Here is a 24229-nt window from a genome sequence, read left to right as displayed (position 1 = left end):
TTTTAAACTAAACATGTTCTGTTTTCATGTGTGGAAACACGGTAACTCGTAAATAACTAACCATTTATATTATTACATGTATTAATTATAATTAAAAAATTAAATTAAATATATTCTAGTTGGTTTGGTTAACCGCACCATAAGAATTTAGGGAACCGATTGGCAAACTGATTAAGGTTAGTGAGGTTCGATTTAACCACCGAAAATTTAAAAACTCTAATAAAAAAATTTAAAAAAAAAAAAAAATGCCAAACCAAACCAAGCTACTGGTGCGGTTCATACGGTTCAATCAGTTTTTTGAATGCCAAACCCTAGTTGAGAATGGGAATTAAACTCTATGAGATTCAATCTCATGTTCCTTAATAGCTCAGTTGTTGAGTGGCCGTTAACTACTAGTTGCGAAGTGCATACTTTTTGAAATGTGAATAACAATTTCTTTATTTTTATTGGAATAAAATTATAGGCTAGCCATCAGAGCAAGTCCACCCCATCCATTTAGGCTGGCCCAAAGTCCCCCAAAACAACCTAGCCCTTCAAAAACCCACTCCACGCCACCCAATAGGCTGGCCCAAAGTCCACCCCAGCTTCTAGGCAGGCCCATAATGGACTGAGTGAGGAACCAGCCCATCTGAGGTCATGCATAACGTCAGCCACGGGCAAAGTTTTTTTTTTTTTTTTGCCGCTAGCGCGTGGGCGCGTGTTCCTGACAACTCACAAAGGAGGGGCCCGCACTGTAGGCGCACTAACTGGGACATCAAACTTAGGCCACGTCGCGCAGTGATATCGTTGGATTTCCAACGGCTAGTTTTCTAGACCGTTAGATTTCCAACGGTAAAAAAAATTGAATTTGAAATTTAATGGATAGTGACGTAGCAAAGTTTGGACCACTCGATTTCCAAATCAAAGGTCCAGGTTTTTCGGCCAAAAAACATTTATAAAAAACAAAAAAAGAAAATGTCAGAAATCTTTCCGTTGGCCTAGTAATAAAAAAATATGTAATTTATGTAATTTCGTATTTATTTTTAATACTTTATGTATTTTCTTATATATTTTTAGTACTTTACGTATTTTCTTATTTATTTTTAGTACTTTATGTAATTTTTTATTTATTTTTAATATTTTATGTAATTTCTTATTTATTTTAGTTTATGTAATTTCGTATTTATTTTTAGTACTGTATGTAATTTCTTATTTATTAAATTGGGTACCTTACTTAAATCGGTAAAATTCTACTTAAAAATTTATCCACAAAAATTGTACTTTTGAAAATGACACGTGGCGTAACAAGATTAGTTAAAAATCTGATCTGAAATTAAAAATAAAATTATTTTTTATTATTTTATAAAAAAATTATTATTATTTTAATACGAATTGACTAGACTCTTGCACAGCCCAGCTCATTTTTTAATAGTGGAGATGCACTTGACCAATTACTATTCATTTGGGTGGATTAAATGGATTCATTTTTTAAGGGTGAAGTTGCTCCCAAGGTCTTAGAAGTTGTTTTGATACCAACATAACGCTTCTTCACAGGCACAGTACCAAGTTGACATTACCACCACAATTTTCTAACAAAACAACCCACATCCAAATTTGCCTTACATGCCAAGATGCCAAGTTATAGCCCTCAGTCAGATGCACCTACAACGCTTATGACAACGAAGAATTTGCTTTTCTGTAAATCAAAGATCCATACATTAACATTGACTACCTTATAAATCCCCGCCATAACCGACAAACCGTGCATCTAACTTTCCGGTAACAACATAGGGCCATGAGATCAAGAAAACCGTGCAACAGTACAAGCAACAGTAAGGTTTTATAAATGTAAAGCAAGAAGCAAATGTCGCTTATCTGCTACTGTACAATTTAACAAGCAGCTCACCTCCAGCAGCTGGCCAATCCTTTCAGGCATAATACTCTGTATAGAGAAATGAAAAATATTCCTAATGCTGATCGCTTTGAAACCGCATTTTCACATGCTCAGCTGCTTGAGAGAGATATCTTTGCACCACATTCTTCGCTTGATAAAAAATTTGAGATAAAAATCTTGTATGATTCTGGTTCAGCTATGCATGAAGTATTTGCGAATCCTGCAAACAAGTAGCAAACCAACATCAACCGCACAATACATGATCATGATTCCAAACGTATGGGACCTTTGATTGATCAACTTAATCATCGACCCATGCATGAATGATATGGGGAGAATTCTAATGAATTCCAGAAATAACAAAGGCTAGTCAACAATTAAAAGTCTGAAACAGTGTTGAACCCAAGCACAACCGAAATAAAGAGGAGGAGAAAGGGAGGAGGAAGCTCGGTTCTAAGAATTCTTACATAGAGGCCAAAAGTTCTTAGTGTAGTCTAATTTAGTATCAAGGAACTTCGTGGAATTGACAGTTGTGGCTTGCAATATCAAAGACATTATAACAATCTATAAAACTCCATCCCCATACAGTTTCTTTTTCTTTTGGGTATATCACGTGAGTCCTTTTTCTTAGCAACTGGGGTCCTACGTTCTACTTAAAACCAATGCTATTTTCAGTCTCTGATCTTTCTTTATACCCATTATCTTGAATCTACTATTCCCTTTATCTTTCTCTTTATTAATTTTGGCATGACCTTATATCTTCATTACATACCATCCCACCTTTTCCTCTTGTCCTCTTCAATTCCTGCCGTCCCCTCACTTTGAATTATTATCCTCACTCCTAATTTGCATCCCACACCCACACCCACGTTCATCCACCCCTTGATACATTTTATCTCTCGCCTTTCAGCAAATCGTACATCAGTCAAAAGCTACCTCTATCAGAATAGTAGAATGCAATTCACAATTTTTTGAGGCCAAGGTATCTTTCCCCATTCAATAAAAAACATCGATATTCGATAAGAGAGCACATCAATAATGAATTTTTACCTAAATAGAAAGTATATGATTAAGAAGAAAACCACAAAATATGCCACAAGTACACACATTCTCCGGCTTGATTTTTTCTCAAATACCTACAAAGCAAATAACTTGATCTCTCAGCCAATTGCCCATAAGTGATAACACAAAAAAGAAAAAAGGGAGAAGTGAGGTTTAGGTACCATTTTAAATCTATCCATTGTTCCAGACAATATACCCCTTGACACATCCATGCTATTGCCCTGGTTTTACAGGATAATCAAACAAGTTCAAACATATAAACAATATCTAGAGAAAAAGAAATATCTAACAAGGAGAGTACGCTTAATAAGTAGAAGCATACCATTCGGTCAAGCAAGCGATTATGACTCTCCACCTCTTCATGAATATCACCTGTTAACTGTAAATAAAACATTTTTATTTTGTAAGATTAAAGACCGATACTATTGCATTAATATTTTTATTTTGAAGTTGTAAAATTTATTTTTATTTTGCTGACTCCATACTATTGCATTAATATACAATCAACTACAACTTCAACTTCACTTTCAGTAAGAAGAACAACTTCAACTTCAATCTAAGCATGCATGAAAATATAATGACTGACATCAATGACAATCGATGCCATTTTGAATGTATAAATAGGTGCAGGAGTCAGCAAGCGTGTGATCCGGTGCATGTAGACTCATGCATGGTGAACGGGCAAGCTGTGTCTGATGGTAATGAAATCAAACAAATTGCACTTGTTCTGGGGATTTTCAAGGCAATTTGGCACTCACACTGGATTAAACCAGTACAATTATTCAATGATAATATTACATGCATCATAATATAATTTATGCAATGATATTAACAATTGAGCGTACTAAAACCCGCCGCAATTCAAAAACATTATGGTAGCTAACAACAGTGTAGACAAACAAAACTGACAACTTGGTACAGTTGGTGACGATTGATCAGAGTTCACCAAGAGAACCTGACAGAAAAGGCATTTGAATACAGGCCAGATTTCCATGAACCCTTTCATGCTTATGCATCAGGCATGCTGTTCTTATAAATTTAGTTATTAGCATTCACATGAAAGTCTGTAATTCTGAATGTTCTACTACAACTCTTAAATTGATACCTACCACAACTCTTAAATTGATACCCTATAAATTTTTTAAAGTCCTAAGCAGTCGACACATTATGGCAACAGAATATATTACCCACTGTCTAAAACAGCACGGCTCATATCAACTTATACAATGTTACATAAAGATATTTTCATGTCTAATAGAATAAAAAACATGTTAAGATATTTATGAAACAAAGGTTCAACTCAACAAATTCAGCCAGTAAAGATATCTTATATTGCACTCACTCTCTTCAGAAAAACAACTCTATCTTGTAAACTTTTCACGGCTTTGTCATTGTCATGCTCATTAAAGTCATGGGAGTATGAGGAGGAGGAGGCCCTAAGACCACCTTCCTCAAGGCCATCTAAAAGAGACGCTTTGGAGGAACGGTGCTCCCTACAAAAAAAAAAAAAAAGCAAACATAGTCAAGTATTATACAAATGTACCTAGGAAACCACAAAAAAACTGCAATACCGGCTCAAAACTGCAACATATAAGGGGTTGACACCAGTACCTTGAACTATACTAAAAAATGTGACAGTGCGAATGAACTTAAAAATCGTCCTAGCAACAGTTTGTGGCACGGTTTCTAACTAAAACAAAACTTTTCTAACTAAAACGAAACTAACACGTTAAATAAAGTTAATAAACGCATACTAGTACTACGAAAAAACGAAGAAACATGAAGTTTGTAGTATTTCTGTACTGCGAAAGCTTAAAGCAAAGTACCAAAGAACTGGAGAAAGACAGTTAATCATATATTCGGACCCAACAAGCACAAATCTAAGGGATCGGAATCTCGAACGATGATCACAGCTTATAACTTCAAGGCTTCACCAGTTTTACACAAATTGCAAATCAACACCTTGTCTCCGTTTTCACAGATTTCCTTCCGACTAATCCGGACTATTAACAATAGTTCTATCCTCAACTTGTAAACTAATCAAACGGACACTAAATCCAACCTGCATTTTAAATTTACCCGGATTAATGCTTCAGGTAATCGCAAGTTGAGCTCGTACTTAGTGCTAATTACAAGATCTAACCAATAAATTTCGAAATTAATAATCCAATTAGCAACACAACATTGCGTGCAGAGAAAAGATAAAATTCTGAAGGTGCGAAAATTCGAGATCTTGATATATAAAATTCGTGCTTATCAGAGAATACGAACCTTCTGTAATTCATTGGCTGCAGCGTTCGCAGATTCGACGTCCTTTTTGCACCAGTAGGATTTCGATTCGTAAGGACAAAATTGAATGGAAATATCTGGCGATGGTGTTGGAGAGTGTAGTAGTGAAGTTTGAAATGGCTGATCTTCGTCCGTTTGGTAGCTGAGAAAATGTGGGAAAGGAAAGGAAAATGAAGAGGAAATTTGAGGAATTGATTTCAACGGAACGGAAAGGCAGTTATTGGAGTTCCACGTGGTGCCAGAGGTTGGGCTTGCCGCCAACAGGCTTCTTGGGTTCTTTAGGCCCAACTAGATTTTTTTACTCGAAAAAAGGATCATGGGCCTACCCAGTTTCTTTTCTATATGGTCCTAATAAAACTATTCGAACATTGGGGGGGTGTTTCTTTAGGCCCAACTAGATTTTTTTACTCGAAAAAAGGATTTTGCAAGATCTAAGAGATTGAGACGAAAAATGTTAGATAGACGGGATTAGAAATTTCTTCATAAGCACTTCGAAGGTGTCATTTGAAATCTCTCATGTGCCTTTATTAGGTTCATGGATATGGATAACCATGAAGATCCGTTTTTAACCTAATCAAGCTGATATGGTAATAGTACTCTCTGCCCTGAAATCTCCTCGTTTACTCGTGTAACATTTTAATGTTAGAATATAAGTATGATTGTGAGTGCTGGAAACCGGCTATAGTGTTTCAATTGGTATGGAAAGGTCTTGTTGTAGGGTTTAAAGTTGTCCTAATCAATTTGGAATTGAAACTTTAATAAATCATGATACTTAACACTCATAGTTGGATTGGAATTGTGTGTTTGTTTCCTATGCTGATTTTAATAGGAAAATCATAATGATTGTTTCAATATAAAATATTAGCCTCTACTCTCACAAAAAATACGCTCAATATTAAACTAAGACCTATTGTTAATTTGAGTACTTTTGGTTTTGCAAGAAAGGAGAAGGTGTATTGTTTAGAAGTTTGCTTTGGCTTCTTCTTCTACTGCTTCCATGGATTAGTTTGTTACAGTGTTAATCGAATTGTGATTTTAATACTTGTATAAATTGTGGTTCATGTGCTTAATCTCTTAATATGTTTTTGATAAGTTTAGTCTTACATATAGTATCAGAGCTTAAGATTTTTGTTCTTCAATTCAAATTGAAAGTATTAAATTGAAGCAGTAATCGACGTGATGGTTTAGCGGGAAAATAGACTTTGGTTTGCAAAAGAAATTTTTAAAGTTTTAAAGAAATAATAGAGAGGATGTCTTTATGTAAAAGGTTAGGTAGTGTTGTTTTCAAAATTATTTGACCATTGCAATTTTGAAAAGGGGGAAAATCGTGTTCTGTCTAAGCCTTCTTTCTGCAAAAGATAAAAGGGTTGTTGAGGTTTGTGAATATATGAACACATACATGCACTTGTGAAATTTATTTTGATTTATATTAAATTTAGATTTTAATTAAACTAATTATGAAATTTCAATTTTTGTTAGTAATCGTTAATCTCAAAATCACCGTCAAAGTCGAAGATATGCTCACGAACAGGTTGTGAGCTACGGGTCATAAACTAGTACCTACACACAAGAGCAAACAAGGTTAGTAACCAACTTAATAGACTCGGCACAAGTAAGGAAATAAGGTGCTTATACACGGCACAAAAACAAAACACACACACACGGTGCAAAATTTAAAAACAAAACAGAAAACTAAACAATTTAAACAAGACTCAAGACAAGGGATTAGCAACTTTGCTAATCCCCGGCAACGGCGCCAAAATTTGATGTGAAAATTATGTTGACACACAAATTAAACCCTATTTGTGACAATTGTAGTAATCATGTAAGTAGGGATCGTTCTAACAGGGGATTAACTAGGGGTGCTAATCTAATATAAATTGATTTAAAAACACAAAAACTAAACTTAAAGACTCTAACAAGACTACTATGACTCAAAACAGATGTAAAACACTCAAAATTGCCTAAAATAATCAAATTGACTCAAAAAGAAGCTAGAACTTGATTTGGACGAATTTGAAAGTGTTTATGACTCCAAATGCTTACAAACACAAAATAAAACAGATTTGAATGACTAAGACTCAACAAAATATGGAGGGATTGTATTTGGACGAAATTAAATTAAATGGGCAGATTGTAAGACAAAATTGTGATGAATCAATGGATGATGGAATAGCTAAGGGGTTTTTTCTCCACACATGAAATATATGCAACGTAAATCAATTTCCAGTTATCAATTTAATAAGTTATGAACCTCGACACTCCAAGTTAATTAGGTCCGCTTAAATTAACCTTCAGATTTCCCTAGAATCATTGAATTGGATGAATATGCATCGCAAACAAATTATTCCTAACAAGTTCTCTATATGAACAGCATGATAAAGGCACAAGTTAGAATCATTACGTTCTTTGGAAATCATAAGCATCGACAAGGCATTTGTAACTATGAAAAGCATGATACTCTTGCCAGGAATCTACTTAACACGATCGTGACTAGCGACCTTCACTACTTGCGAATATAAATTCATAACGATTAGGTGAAACAAACTTATATCCTAGCACCAGATTCAAGCATGCAAATTAAGCGTGCACTCTCAATCAACATACAAGAATAAGTTCTAAATCAAACGGTTAAGCAAATTGTATTCACGACTTATGCAACGATAACTGGAAGTAATCAACTTATTTCACATATATAATCATGGTTTTGAATACACCCTTAGCCAAAACGAAATTAGCCAATCATACTTAAAGCAAAACAAAGATTAAATGAATTAGACATTGAAATATAAGATAGAATACACCTAAAATTGTTCAACAACTCAGAATGAAGAGCTAAACAATTGAGTGAAACTGTCCCTTTTCCTTGCTTGCGGCAGATTGGTTGTTAGAGGTTTTTGGGCTGTTTTGATGATGTAGAATGGATTTTGGGGGGTGTAAAGGCACGGCAAGGGGTGTAGGGTGAGTGTGGAAGAGTGTTTGATGGTTGGAAGGTGGTGGAGAACTCGGCAAAGAGGGTGGAAGAAGGTGGAGCGGCTGTTGTATTTTCTGGGCGCTAGAATGGTGTTTTTGGGGTGTTTTGCTACCTAGGGTGTGTATGGACGAATTTCTATGTTGAATGATGAATATCAGAGGTGGTACTTTCAGCCAAAAGGTTTAATGAGTATATATAGGCACTTAAAAACCCTAGCAAATCAGATTAGGGTTTCTAGAAGCCCAAATCCATCAGAAACTAGGTTAAAACAATCATATTTTTAATGGGAAAAGGCCTAGGGTGCGGCTGGATGGATAGGGTAAAGGATGGGCCTTCTAGAATGCCTTGCAAGGCAAGGCAAAGGGTTTCTAGAAAGGGGAAAGGTGCGGCCCAAGTCTAAGAGGATGAGGATAGGTCATCTAAAAGCCCAAAGCCAAGAATATAAACTCTCAAAAATGGAAACCTCCAAGAATAGAAACTTCCAACTTTAGAAACTTTGGTTTCCACTTCTGCATTCTTTGTTCTTCACTTTCATTTCTTCATCTCTTAGGCTCCTTTGACCTTCATACTCGTCCATTCCTTGTGCTCCATATGCATACACTCCATTCCAGCTCAATTTTGCTCTAAAATGCTCCAATTTGCATCATTTTATGTAATATGCCCTTAAAACCTGAAAACACATGAAACTAGCTTAAAAGACTACTTTAAACTCAGACAACATAATGAAAATGCATAAGAACTAGCTAACTAAGGCGCATAAATATGCTCCTATCACTAGGACTCCGAATCGAGCTGTGCTGGCCGACACCTGGAATGTGACAAAATCATAAAGTGTAGTGATGTGGAAAATGTGAATAAATTTAAAACTAAAAGTGCCAAAATACAAAAGTGCGCTGTGAGCGGGAATGAACCCATTTCACACGTGATGTCAGAGCATAAGTAAAGTATAATAGAGTGGATTGAGAATCATACCATTGAAGGTAATCTCCAATACCAAGATTTACCACAAATCCTCGTCGATAAGAAAGCTCAGCTATTAAAACATGGAGGGGAGAAAAACAAGGGTAAGTGGGCCTAAAAATAATGTTTTGTAAAAACCTTTCTGAAAACATTGTAACCCCTTGTCGTAAAATAAGTATAGTTTCCCAAAAATCATACTACGTATAAGTATGAAATCAAATGCATGCCAACAATAAATCCAGAAATATGCCACAGCAAAATATCTCAACGGCAATATGAATATGATCATGTGTTGTAATCCATGCTAATATGTTAGTTGGAGTCCCCTAATGTAACCTGTATGATTGCACCTATTGCTCATTAGTCATATGCTAACACATGAGTCGGAGTCACCTAATGTGAACTGTATGACAGGCTAGTTGTAATAGTAAATGCTCTAGTGCTACAATCATGTGAAGCTTGCGCTAAGCACAATCACCTACAAGTCGGAACTACTTATTGCAGTTTATACGACAGGCTAACACCTACTTGGATCCAAGGCGAGCGTGCGCGGTGGTGGGAGGTAAACATACACGTGAAGGCTAGCCTGGCCTCGGTTGAGCACTCATCTGGGGTTTACCAATGATGAGCAGACTAAATGAGTATAAGTATGCCATAATGATGCAATAACTCCAATCAACATAATAAATTTACCTGAACTTACCTGCATATGTCGTAGGATTATCTTGGTATTTCACAACAGTGCAACATTTCTCATAACATAATTTAATCATGGCATGAAGTGCATAAATCAATTCAAAAGCATTTGTGGAAACTATCAATCATATATATATACACACACACACTATAAAAAGGAAAAGACCCACTCACTTGGAGTCCACACTACAATTCCTTAGCACGAATATTAAGGTGTCACGAACGATCGTCGCCTAGAACAATTATCAAACCACGTCTTAGAATTCTTATCGATAGAACACGTAACTTACATAAAACATATCCCTAAGGACGTTCTAGAATGATTTGAAACCCACTGACCCAAAGTCAACCGCCAGTTAAAGGTTGGCGGTAGGGTCTATAATCCTATGTAACTCAATCCAGAAGTTCCACATCTAGTATTTCCTATCTGTAACTTCCAAAGATCCAAATTATGCTTCTAGAACATCATACTAAAATTTCATTACGATCTAACGGTTGGATCTCTGACAATTGCAAATTCAAGTGACAGTTAACGTTTTATTTGACAAACTTACAAATTCAATTCGTAAAGATCCATACGTCGGATTCCTGATCCGTCAGTTCCTATGGTCTTCAAATATTACATACTATAATATATTAAGGTTTGGTGACGATCCAATGGTCGGATCGTCAATTCATATAAGGGTTAAGTGGTGGTCTCTATCAAAACTATGTTCAAACGATGAGATTTCATCAATCGGACTTTACATATAGAATTGGGGTATCAAATTGAGCCTAAGAAGGTCAGGTGGGAGCTCGGCACACGCACCACCGCACGTGGCGATCAGTCGCCTCGACTCGCCGGAAAAATCAACTATTTCTAAAAATTCTCAAATTTCATAGAAATGAAGATCTCAACAAGTAAAGTAAGTTTTATACCTGTGGCCAAGTTCAATTTGGCTAGTAAAGGCCCCAAATCGACTCACACCCATCGAAAACCCTAGAATGGGTGAACTTCGATTCTCCTTCCTCGGCGTTCTGAAGCCCCTGCAACTTGTTGGGTCTTGTTCATGGGCTCAAGGAGAGTTGATTATGGGTGGTGGTTGGTGGTGCAGCTCGCCAGATCGGCGGATCACCGTCGAGTACCTCCCTAGTACTTTGGCGCTGTTCTTCATGAAATTGGAACAAAAAACCCCGAGTTGGGTAGAGATGGAAGGTGGGAGGTCACTGAGTAGGTTGATGGTGGTTGATGTTGGCTGTTTGTACCATACTTAGGGCCTCTGTATTTAGATCTCGTATAAATACTTGGGCAACTCAAATGTAATTATGTAATAAATGGAGGGGCAAATATGTAAAAAGGGGAGGAGCCTTTATTTTATAAAAGGGCCTCCTCATCCTCACAATCATCATGCCCTCTCACCCTCACAAGCCTTCTCACCCCCAGAGGCCTCACTCTCATCCTCTTAAAGCTCTCACTCTCATATTCAGAGCTCTCTCTCCCTCAGAAATACAATATCAGTGTGGACGTAGCCTAAACCTTGGGGTGAACCACGACACATCTTGTGTTATTTACTTTCTTGCAGATTCACGGTCGGATTTACGTTGTTCCAAGACTTTCCGGTTTTGTGCATTAACAGTGGTGATTTAGTGGAAAAACCGACGAATTTCTCGTTGGAACCGTCGCGGAAGGGCTGGGAACATTGGCTACGAGTCATGGTTTTGGGGGAGCTAAGAGCTTCTCTTTCCTCTCCTCATTGGCTCTCTCTCATCTTCTTAATTTCTGATTGGTCCCTTAAACTCTAATCTAATCGGTCCTTGAACAAAAACTGATTGGGCCTCATCCCACAAGGTGGGAATTCAAATAATTTGTAATCTAAAATATAAATAACCAAATTCAAACGTCCGTAACTATACCATTATAAACTGGACTCGCAAACGGTTTTTGCCTATGCGTTCGTACCAATGAGTACTACATAAATACATTAAAAGAATAAGTCATACGTTCCTCTAGACGATGGTCAACGGAAGTCAAAGTCCTTGCCTCTAAGGGCATTTTCGTAAAATCACTATTTTAAAATCAATAAATTCCTGGAGTTAGGGACGGGTTGTCACATACATTTGTGTATCTATACATATGAAACCTATGTATATATGTTACCTATATATATGCACCTATATGTACATTTGTGTACCTGTACATATGAACCTATGTATAAGAAGCCTTTAAGGGAAGGGATCCCCATTTTATTTTTATTTTTTTATAAAAATGGGGATTAGTTGTGGAGTCCACACCACATCAAACTTTAACAATCCGAACCATCCTATTTTTTAAGTTGTACCTTATAGATCATCCTTGCAAATTATTAGCCATATCAGAAATATTTAAGACATCAAATTGGGTTCAAAGAAATGAACGAATACTTTATTATAAAAGAAACAATGAAATTTGATCTTCATAATTAAATAGGCAAATGGTTTCGGATTGAATTGAATTTTTGCAAGGATGATCTATGAATCGAGACTTACAAAATAGATAGTTCGGATCGTTGAAATTTGATGTAGAGTGGGCCCCACACCTAATCCTCCTTTTTTACAAAAAATAGGGATCCCTTTGCATAAAGGGCTTGCCTATGTATATATGTATCTATATACATATGCACCTATGTATATATTCATGTACCTTTATAGTGTATATTGTTTATTGTGTCTGCATATTAACTATTTGTTTGGTTTTGTGATTGCATGTATAAATTTTTATATAGTTTAATTCTCATTAACAAAATGATTTAAAAAGTCTTCCATTTTAAATTACTAAATTTGATATGTAGAAATAAAAATTTCTATTTTTAAGGCCATATTGATGATTAAATTAGGAATTTTTGGAAAAAAAATTGAAAATAATAAAAGTGGGCATGGGTATTTAATAGGGAACTTTAACGAAAAGCACCCGGTACTGTTCACTTTAACGAAAAACCACATTTTTACACTAAAAAGTCAATCCTGGTACTATTCACTTTAACCTTTATTTTGTCCTTATCATTAAAACTCAAAGTTTTCAAGCCCTTTTCATTAGTTTTCCTTATTTAATATGATTGAGAATGAGTTTTAAAGTTAGGGACTAAAACTAGATTTATAAAAGCATCCCTATTACAATGAAAAAATAATCTTCTTTAGGTCCTTAAGTCGAAATGCCCCTTAAAAATAGTATGAGTATAAAGAATAAGCTGAGTGTAGAAGGAAATTATATGGGTTAAAATAAATGAAAACTAATGAAAAGTCCAAAAAAAAAATTAGTTTTAATGAAAAAGGACAAACAAAGGTGTAGTGAATAGTACCAGGGAAAGGTAAAAATGTGGTTTTTCGTTAAAAGTGAGAGTTTCTGAAATTGTTGATTTGGGATATCAAGCGCATACAAGAAGTCTACTGTAGACATTGAAATTTTGTTGAAATAAATGTTAGCCATCGCATTAAAATTACATTTGTAAACATTGAAATTTTAGTGAAATAAATGTTGACCATTGCATTAAAACTACAACATACACCCAAATTCACCTACAACAATCCATCCAAATTCACCTACAACAATCCATCCAAATTCACCTACAACATACACCCAAACTCGCCTACAACAATCCACCCAAATTCACCTACAACAATCCATCCAAATTCACCTACAACCTCCACCCAAATTCACCTACAACCTCCACCCAAATTCACCTACAACATACACCCAAATTCACCTACAACAATCCACCCAAATTCACCTACAACAATCCATCCAAATTCACCTACAACCTCCACCCAAATTCACCTACAACAATCCATCCAAATTCACCTACAACCTCCACCCAAATTCACCTACAACAATCCACCAATTCACCTACAACATCCACCAAAACAAATGGATGGTGGTGGTTCATTCCCAAAGCCTATAAATAGGCTCCTCCATCAAAGAATCAAGGGAGGATTTTTACATACACTTTCTCTACTCCCAAATTGGAAGAGAAGTCACACCACACCAAAGCCTTGAAGCCTCGAAACTTAGAAGCTCTCAAGCAAATCCCGAAGGATCAAGAAACCCCTCTTCGTTCTTCGTGAAATCCTCCTTCAAGATCAAGCCCCAACGCCCTTTGGAGAACTTCCACTCATTCAAGATCAAGCCCCGACGGCCCTTGAAGAAGGTGTTCATCACTCATCAATTGTTCGTCCAAGATCAAGCCTCGACGGCCCCTGGATCAGCAACACTACATCTACACGTTTCAAAGATAGAATCAGAGGCCAAATTCGTAGAAGAGATTGTAACCCCTAAATCATTAATACAAATATTATTTTGTACACGTGTTCTTGTCTCATTCGTTTCAGGAATTTTCCGTGTTTACAAAATTGGCACGCCCAGTGGGACAGTCTCTACCTCTCATCTCTATCTTTGAATCTGCAACAAGCACAAATGGCGTCAAGGAAGGCCCAAGTTGTTCTCGCTGCCAATGCAAGAAACAAGAGCGCCATCACGACAGGGGGCGTCACTTCAGGCATCATAACTCGAAGCAAGGCAAAAGCTCTTTCTGCCGCCTCTTCCGCCCCTGCATCAACTCCGCCGAAGGCACAAGAGCACCCGAGGCACAAACCGGTGATCACCCTGGCCTCGCTCAGGGCGCCAAGAGAGGAAAGCCAGAGGAAGTACTCTGAATCCTTACTTTCTGATGCCGACTCAAGCAGCGGCATAGCTATGCAAGTCATGGTTGCTGGAGCGACTTCAATTGAGGAGCAGCTGGCTCAGATGAGTGAAACAATCGCAAAACTCACAAGGACTGTGGAGGACAAAGACCTGCAAATCGCAGCACTCGTTAACCAACTAGATGCAAAGCCCGATGAGAAAGTCAGGCAAGGGGATAATCCAATAAAGAGGGAAAACGACGAGGATGAGGAACCTCCAGTGGAGAACGTCGAAGAGACACTGAAGCCGGACCAAGCGGCGACACTCATGGGGTCTCTCTCTATCCAGCAGCTGCAGGAGATGATCGCCAACACCATCAAGGCGCAGTATGAAGGAAGCTCACATGATTCCGTACTATACTCAAAGCCCTACTCCAAGAAGATTGACGCTTTGAAGATGCCGAGGGGTTATCAACCACCAAAGTTTATGCAGTTCGATGGAAAGGGGAACCCGAAGCAACATGTCGCCCACTTCATTGAAACCTGCAACAATGCTGGAACAGAAGGAGACTACCTCGTCAAGCAATTCGTGCGCTCGCTGAAAAGCAACGCCTTTGACTGGTACACCGACCTCGAGCCCGAGTCTATCAACAGTTGGGATCAGCTAGAAAAGGAATTCCTCAACCGCTTCTACAGCACGCGCCGCACCGTAAGCATGCTGGAGCTGACCAGTACGAAACAGTGGAAGGAGGAACCCGTCGTCGACTACATCAATAGATGGCGTTCATTAAGTCTGGATTGCAAAGATCGGCTTTCTGAAACCTCTGCCATTGAGATGTGTGTTCAAGGCATGCACTGGGGGTTACATTACATTCTCCAAGGCATAAAACCAAGAACGTTTGAGGAGCTGGCAACACGTTCCCACGACATGGAGCTGAGTATCGCCAATCACGGAAAGAATGAGCCGATCACCCACTTCAAGAAGGATAAGGTGTTCGCCCCGAGTGTAGACAAGACTGGAAAAAAGCCTGCCAAGGAAACTTTTACTGTCAACACTACCCCCATCAAAACTCCATCTGCGCCTATCAAGACCACCTCTGCGCCTATCAAGATTTCCTCCAAGACCAAGGCGAATGAGACAAAGAGAAGTGAGCCTCCTCGCACCCAAGACAAGTATAAAAACACCTTGAGAGAGTTGGAGCAAAAGACGTACCCTTTTCCTGACTCAGACGTGGATGCGATGTTAGATGACTTGCTGGAAAAGAAGGTAATTGAGTTACCAGAGTGCAAGCGCCCTGAAGAAATGAATCGAACGAACGATCCTAGGTACTGCAAGTACCATCGTATCGTAAGCCATCATGTGGGCAAGTGCTTCGTCCTCAAAGAACTCATTATGAAGCTAGCGCAACAAGGGAGAATCGAGCTAGACCTTGAGGACACAGCCGCAACACATACTACTACGGTGGCGTTCGGATCCTTCGATCCCGTGCCTCTCCAAACGACACCCGACCATTCCTATCAATGTGCAAGCTACACGGCGCCATCTACTCAACCATCGCCGGGGGCAAACGAACAAGATGCGTATACTGATGATGATGAAGGATGGACATTGGTGACCTACAAAAAAACAAGGAAACCAAAACCACAAGCCACAAGACCAAAGGTGGAACAAGTGAGAAAAAACCGTCGCCGCAATAGTAGGAAGCCTAGAAGAAACGGAAAAATCAATAAGCCAACGTATGTTGGGGAACCTATGGAGCAAGAGCCACGCATTCCTGTCTCCTTGTACGAGTACTTCCCGAATGACTTCTTCCAACAGTGCACTATCGCTACATGCCATATGGTCGAAGTAGAAATGGAAGAACCTTCAAAAGGCAAAGATATCACCACTAAAGGAGAAGAAACTTTCACGCTCGAAGAAGGTCTGCCAACACACTTTAGCATTGAGGAAGCGTTACGATTACCAAAGAAGATGCGAATAGCATTAGCAGCTGTCTTGGAAAGTCCCAATGAACACGAAGCGCAAGAAAGCAAGAACGAAGGCTTGAAGCCTCGGCCACATGAATGTGCCACATGTTGTGCCATTGAGGACGCAATCCATTTCACCGATGAAGACTTGCTGCTAGGATCCAAGCCTCACAACCGTCCTCTCTTCGTCTCTGGGTATGTAGAAGGGCACAAAGTCAACCGCATGCTTGTGGATGGTGGATCAGCCATAAACATCATGCCAAAGTCAACAATGACTGCAATCGGCATCAAGGCAGATGAACTGTCCCTAAGTCGTCTACTAATCCAAGGCTTTAATCAAGGAGGACAAAGAGCGATGGGCATGATCCGAGTGGAGATGATTATTGGTGAACTCAAGTCGAGCACGATATTCCACGTGATTGATGCAAGAACTTCCTACGGCTTACTCTTAGGAAGGCCTTGGATCCATGCGAATGGAGTAGTACCGTCCACCCTTCACCAATGCTTAAAATTCTACCGAGAAGGAGTGAAGGTGATCTATGTTGACACCAAACCATTCACTGAAGCCGAATCACATTTCGCAGACGCCAAGTTCTACATGGATGAAGACATGGTGCCCGAAGCTCTTCCAAAAGAGATCAAATCCACGGGCAAAGCAACACCTAAAAAGCAGGAGCGACAAGCCATGCCCAAGAAGCAAGAAGAAGAAGTTACGCCGTCTTCAAGCAAGAACGATAATGAGCTGGCTAAACGAGCAACAACAAAGGGGAGTAGGATACCCTCAAATGGACCAAACATACCCGTCTTCCGATACATCCCGATGTCGAGAAGAAAGAATGGTCAATCTCCGTTCGAAACTGGAGCAAACAAAGCCGATGCACAGAGGCATATGGATAATGTAAAGTTGCTCAAGACGAATGCAGTTTTACCTCTGACACAGCTAGGCGGCACTAAGGTCGCAAGACTACCACAAGGCTTCATAAAAGCTCTACCAAAGGGGGTGGAACCAAGCTTTCTCCCAACCCAGAGGACCGAAGAAGGTTTTGATCCAAACGCCTATAAACTCATGTCGAAAGCTGGCTACGACTTCGCTTCTTCTTCGAATCATGAAAAGAAGGTTTCAAACACCATTAACAATAAAGAACGTGACCTCACCGAGACTCAAAAGAAGTTGAAGAAGCACGGTTACGGAGTTGATAACAACAAAGCTGGACTAGGCTTCACACCAAATGCACCCGTGAAGATTTCAAGCAAAGCGAAAAATGCTAGCACCCAACACATCAGCGTGAGTATTGAACAAGATCACAATGAGCCTAAATCCACCCCTTGGACGTCAGTCTTCGATAGGATGAATCGTTCAAGATCCAGAATGTCAGCACTTAACCGCATTGGTGGTCAAAACCGAACCTCCGTCTTCAAGAGACTTAACATGCCAGCATCCCAAAGCTCTGTTTTTGAAAGGTTGTCAAAACCTAAGAGGCAAAGCAACACGACTAGCTCTCTTCCTCGTCAGTCAGCTTTGGAAAGACTTGAAGACAACAAGAAGTTTTCCAGAAATAGGAAGACAATGTCAAAGGAAGGAAAACTCGACATGATAGCAGAAAAATGTGATATTCGAAGCTCAATTCCTTCAAGAATGAAGCGCCAAGCAATCTTGGAGGTGGACACAAATGGACCACTGAAAGTAAAAAGGCGCACCATCATCCACACTGGACAATCTTCATGCCGACCGGCCCAAGAGGACGACACCGAAGAGGAATTCCAAGATGTCTTCCACATCACAATCCAAGAAAGTGGAGAAGATGAGATCCCCGAAGAAGATGTCGCTGCTGCGCCACCGCAACTTGAGGATGGGGGGCAATCCACGGTTGATGATCTCAATGAGCTCAACTTAGGCACAAAAGATGAGCAGAAACCTATCTTCGTGAGTGCGCTGCTAAGTGCAGACGAGGTAGATGAGTATTACCAACTGTTATCAGAGTACAAAGACGTCTTTGCTTGGACTTACAAGGAAATGCCCGGCCTTGACCCTGTCATCGCTGTACATCATCTTGCAGTTAAGCCTGGAACGCGACCGATAAAGCAAACTCAAAGGCGCTATCGATCCGAGCTAATTCCACAAATCGAGGTAGAGATTGATAAGCTAATCGAAGCAGGCTTCATTCGAGAGGTGCAATACCCCAAGTGGATCTCCAACATCGTCATCGTCCTTAAGAAATCTGGACAAATACGTGTTTGTGTAGACTTCCGGGACCTCAATGACGCTTGCCCGAAAGATGACTTTCCCTTGCCGATCATCGAAATCATGGTGGACGCAACCACTGGCCACGAGGCACTGTCATTTATGGACGGTTCTTCTGGATACAATCAAATTCGTATGGCTCTCGAAGATGAGGAACTAACAGCATTCCGCACTCCGAAAGGTATCTACTGCTACAAGGTCATGCCGTTTGGTCTAAAGAACGCTGGAGCCACATATCAGCGAGCAATGCAGAAAATCTTCAATGACATGCTACACAAAAACGTAGAATGTTATGTAGACGACGTGGTGGTCAAAACAAAGAAAAGATCAGATCACTTGAAGGATTTGCGAGTAGTGTTCAAAAGGCTGCGAAAGTACAACCTCAAGATGAACCCGTTGAAGTGTGCGTTTGGCGTCACCTCTGGAAAGTTCCTCGGCTTCATTGTCAAGCACCGTGGCATTGAAGTGGACCAATCAAAAATCAAGGCCATCCAAAACATGCCTGAGCCAAGAAACCTGCACGAGCTGAAAAGTCTACAAGGACGACTAGCCTTCATCAGACGCTTCATCTCCAACCTTGCAGGGCGTTGTCAACCGTTTAGTCGACTCATGAAAAAGGATGTTCCATTTGTATGGGACGAAGCGTGCCACAATGCTTTTGAAAGCATAAAAAAATATTTATCAAGTCCACCTGTCCTGGGGGCGCCTGTGCCCGGGAAACCACTCATATTGTACATCGCCGCTCAGGAAAGTTCAGTGGGAGCACTCTTGGCCCAGGAAAACGAATTCCAGAAAGAATGAGCGCTTTACTACCTGAGTCGAACACTCACCGGTGCTGAGTTGAACTACTCCCCAATAGAAAAAATGTGCCTTGCCTTGGTGTTTGCCATCCAGAAGCTCAGACATTACATGCATGCTTACACCATCCACTTGGTTGCTAAAGCTGACCCGGTTAAATACGTCATGTCCAAGCCAGTTTTGACAGGGCGACTAGCTAAATGGGCGTTGATTCTCAATCAATACGAGATCATTTACGTCCCAGCTAAAGCCGTCAAGGGACAAGCATTAGCGGACTTCCTTGCTGATCATCCAATCCCAGCCGATTGGAAAATCTCAGACGACTTGCCTGACGAGGAGGTATTCTACATTGACATATTCCCGAGATGGACGATGTTCTTTGACGGATCCGCACGAGCAGACGGAGCGGGGGCAGGAGTAGTATTCATGTCGCCACAAAGGCAAATACTACCTTATTCATTCCAACTAAGCGAATTATGCTCTAACAACGTCGCTGAGTACCAAGCACTAATCATCGGGCTCCAAATGGCGATCAACATGGAAATCACAACCCTTGAGGTATATGGCGACTCCAAGCTCATAATTAGTCAACTCTTGACTGAATACGAGGTAAAGAAAGATGATCTCGTTCCGTACTTCCGACTGGCAACTCAGCTGCTACAAAAGTTCGAGGCCGTAACACTAGAACATGTGCCGAGAAAAGAAAATCAAATGGCAGACGCTCTCGCTAACCTGGCCTCGAGTATGACACTAGGAGAAGATGAAGCTGCAGATGTGCCAGTTTGCCAAAGATGGGTCATCCCCCTCACCACCGAAATGCTACTAGATGATACAAATGTCATCTCGGTACTTCCAGTCGATGTTGAAGAATGGAGACAACCATTGATTGACTACTTGGAGTATGGGAAACTTCCAAATGATCCTAGACACCGCTCTGAAATACGTCGACGAGCACTTCGCTTCCTCTACTACAAAGAAACACTCTACCGGCGCTCTTTCGAAGGAGTACTTCTGAGATGCCTAGGTGAGGAAGAAGCCAATCAAGCCATGGAAGAAGCACATTCAGGTGTGTGCGGGGCGCATCAATCTGGACCAAAGCTACATTTCCAGCTCAAAAGAATGGGTTACTACTGGCCAAGCATGGTGAAGGATTGCCTGGAACATGCCAAAAGGTGCCAAGCCTGCCAATTCCACGCCAACTTCATACATCAACCACCTGAACCATTACACCCTACAACTGCTTCATGGCCATTCGATGCATGGGGATTGGACGTCGTAGGACCAATTACTCCAAAGTCATCTGCAGGAGAAGCTTACATCCTAGCTGCAACAGATTACTTCTCCAAGTGGGCTGAAGCCATACCCCTAAGGGAAGTAAAAAAGGAAACTGTTGTCCGTTTCATCAAAGAGCATATCATCCACAGATATGGTGTGCCTCGCTACATTATCACTGACAATGGAAAACAGTTCTCCAACCGACTTGTAAACGAGCTCTGTGAGAAATACAAGTTCAAGCAGCACAAGTCTTCCATGTATCATGCTCCGGCCAACGGTCTTGCAGAAGCATTCAACAAAACATTGTGCAACCTCTTAAAGAAAGTGATCGGCCGAACAAAGAGAGACTGGCACGAAAGAATAAGCGAAGCACTTTGGGCATATAGGACGACGCATAGGACTCCCACCCAAGCTACCCCTTATTCTCTCGTATATGGCGTGGAAGCTGTTCTACCGCTAGAAAGTCAAATCCCCTCACTTAGGATGGCTATACAAGAAGGCTTGACTGATGAAGAGAACGCAAAGCTGCGCCTTCAAGAGTTGGAATCACTCGACGAAAGAAGGCTCGAAGCTCAACAACACTTGGAATGCTACCAAGCACGGCTATCCAAGGCATTCAACAAGAAGGTCCGCCCAAGGTCTTTCCAAACTGGAGATCTCGTCCTTGCATTACGAAGGCCTATCATCACAACTCACAAGACAAAAAGCAAGTTCACATCAAAGTGGGATGGACCGTACGTAATACAAGAGGTCTACACGAACGGCGCCTACTTAATCATGGCAGAAGACGGCTTGAAGATCGGTCCCATCAATGGCAGATTCTTGAAGCGTTACTACCCCTAAAGGCTACGGCACAAAGCTCCTGGCCCGCAAGAGCATAAACTGTGTACGGCAAAATCATCATCAAAATCACTATAAATAAAAAAATAAAAAAAAAATTAAAAAAAAAATCATCGCTCATTTGAACTACGTTATGACTTGATCCCTCATCAACCGAGGGTACGTAGGCAACTTGAAACTTCAAAACATCAAGTACAGTCACATCACCAACAAAAACACAAACACTTTGAAGAATAAATAGCAAATTCAAGATATGAATATTTTATTTCTTTAAAGAAATGATTTGGTTACAAAGTCATATTACAAAGGTGAGCAATACGCCAACGTCACCACCAAGGGAAAACTGTGACCAAAAGGCATTGCACAGCAAAACCCCACCTGCAACACATGGTGCGCACACCCGAAGCAAGTGGACCTCCAAGTCAGCCACGCGACCTCGTCTGCAAACACCTTCTTTTCCGTTGACTCTTCTTCTTCCTCTCATAAAAGTTGCACAGTCACCCACAAACGAAAGGAAGACCTGCAGATGCACAAAATCTGAATCCAGATGTGGTGTTTCTCTCTCTCTCTCCTATGCAGCGACGTCTCTCTCTCCAAGCCACAGCAAAGACGAACCTGTAGCAACAAGAATGAAGCTGCAGCGGTTGAAGACGGGGAAAGCAACTCGGCCTTGTCATTCGAACCTGCACTCGCATTCACTTTCTCTGACCGAGTCAAGCAGAGCAGACTTTCGATGCCTTCCTAGGTTCTTCGCCGGTTTAGCAACCTCAGCCTGACAGAGCACTATATAAAAATAAAATATATATATATATATATATATATATATTTATATATGCGGCAGACCGTCCTCAGCAATAAAACATACCTCACAGAGTGAAGGCAGCGCCCTCCTTCCTCTTCTCCATTGGTGGAAACATTTGCAGCGCCATCGAGGATGATAAACGGAAGCCCAAGCGGTTGTAGCAACCATGCTGCAGTCCTTCATCCTTCCGTCCTCATGCTCTCCTACAACTCTCCCTGAAGCTTGCAGGATAATGAAGTTTGTTGTTGCTGCCCTAATTTTGATGATGGTGAGCTTTTCCTTTGCCGCAGTGAAGACTTCGGATGAACACGATGAACATCGACGTGACCGACTGCAGGGCGATGGGGTTGATGAAGCTGCACCACTTTTTGTCCAACACCGAGCTCACCACACGGCAGACGAGAAGAGCACGTCGCAGCAAAGAAACAGGACGGTGCAGTTAAGATTCAGGGCAGTAAGCTGGTGCAGTGTCTATGTAAAGACTACGCAATGCCCTATGTATGTATGCATGTGTGTATGAATGCGTGTGTATATATATATTGGTCTCAACAGGCTGCAAATAAAACCGGTCTGCATGTAGTGCAGTGACTGTGCAAACAGTGATCCGCATGCGATGCAGTGACTGTGTAAAAAGCAATCCGCATGCAATGAAGATTGTGATAAGGTGATTGTGCAAGTGAAAAGATGGTCCGCATGCGAGAAGAACGCAATGCAGTGAGGAAGGCCACCAAAAAAAACCAACTGTGCTATCGTCAAGCCACTCACGAGTGTGTATTACTATTCGCAAGTCAATAATGGAAAAGGAAATGGGTGGTGATGACAAAATGATGCTTCCAGTCACCATCTAAAAAGAAATGGGTACACTAGTCACCATCTAAAAGGAGGTGGGTGCATGGGGAAGTAATGCATCTTAGTCAGATATGCGTTTTATTTGCGTTTCAACACAACATACTGAATAAAATAAGACATGTCCATTAATATCTCCGAGAAATTACACACAAAAAAAAAAAAAAAAAAAAAAAAAAAAGGAGCCTTCACGAATGTCACTTGTGTGAAGCCTCGGTACTTGGAGCCTTGGTACTCGGTGGAACCCTAAAGGAGGGAGGCACTGAAGATAGCTTATTCGGAGCCTCAATACTTGGTCGAATTCCAGATGACGAAGGCAAAAAGTGCCTCTGGAATACATCCATAAACTTCCGATGGTCACTTTGAATTTGACCTTCGGAGTCCATCAGCTGATCAAGCTTCCTCTTCATGCTCGTCGAATAACTATTTGCAAGCACATGCAACTCTCTATTCTCACGCTTGAGCTGCCTAATCTCTTGACTAAGAGCCGCCACCTCGGCTGTCAATGATTCAACTTGGCGAGTTCGAGCAAGTAAGCGTTGGCCCATGTTGGAAACAGAGTTCGCACACTGGACACTGAGAGCCTGGGACTCTTGAACAGCTAACTCATCGGACCGTCGTGAAAGTATCCTATTATCTTTAGGAGTGATGAGGTTTCTAGCTACAACCGTAGCCATGGTTGCATCCCTCATCACAGAGTCCTCAACTGTAAGAGGGCCATTAGAAGAAAAAAAAGACGGGCGCCATACATCACCCTGACGCGGTGCACCTGTGTCACTGCTAAGACTCAAATCTAAGCAAATGTTAAAAGGGGAAGCCATTTTCAAAAAATACTAAAAGAAAAAGGTTGGATGAAGCAAAGAGTAGCAGAGATAATTTTTCACGGGCAGGCAATCTTCAAATTGTGCGTGTTGAATACAATTGACACCTCTTTAAAATGAGAGGCAGCACAACCATTCGTTCATAAATCGA

General features: G+C 40.5%; 1 protein-coding gene across 4 annotated transcripts; it reads right to left on the bottom strand.

Moving 5' to 3' along the window:
- Positions 1–1650: 1650 nt before the first annotated feature.
- On the bottom strand, positions 1651–5412 carry LOC103408599 (bet1-like SNARE 1-1). Of its 4 annotated transcripts, XM_008347439.4 has the most exons (7): positions 5207–5412; positions 4762–4997; positions 4278–4428; positions 3258–3314; positions 3097–3156; positions 2924–3009; positions 1651–2093 (listed from the first exon to the last, which is right to left on the bottom strand). In XM_008347439.4, exons 2-7 carry the CDS (start codon positions 4788–4790, stop codon positions 2066–2068), a joined length of 411 nt encoding a protein of 136 aa, XP_008345661.1. In that variant the 5' UTR covers positions 4791–4997; positions 5207–5412; the 3' UTR covers positions 1651–2065. The 4 variants fall into 4 exon arrangements, with proteins under 4 accessions (XP_008345661.1, XP_008345667.1, XP_017181180.1 ...); XM_008347445.4 differs by lacking the exon at positions 4762–4997 and having other exon boundaries at positions 5207–5410; XM_017325691.3 differs by lacking the exon at positions 2924–3009 and having other exon boundaries at positions 2017–2093; positions 5207–5409.
- Positions 5413–24229: the final 18817 nt, after the last annotated feature.

Source organism: Malus domestica, chromosome 16 (assembly GCF_042453785.1).
Source record: "Malus domestica chromosome 16, GDT2T_hap1".
NCBI lineage: Eukaryota > Viridiplantae > Streptophyta > Magnoliopsida > Rosales > Rosaceae > Malus > Malus domestica.
The sequence above is the reverse complement of the archived record's forward strand: the minus strand, read 5'-3'. Positions and strand labels throughout refer to the sequence as shown.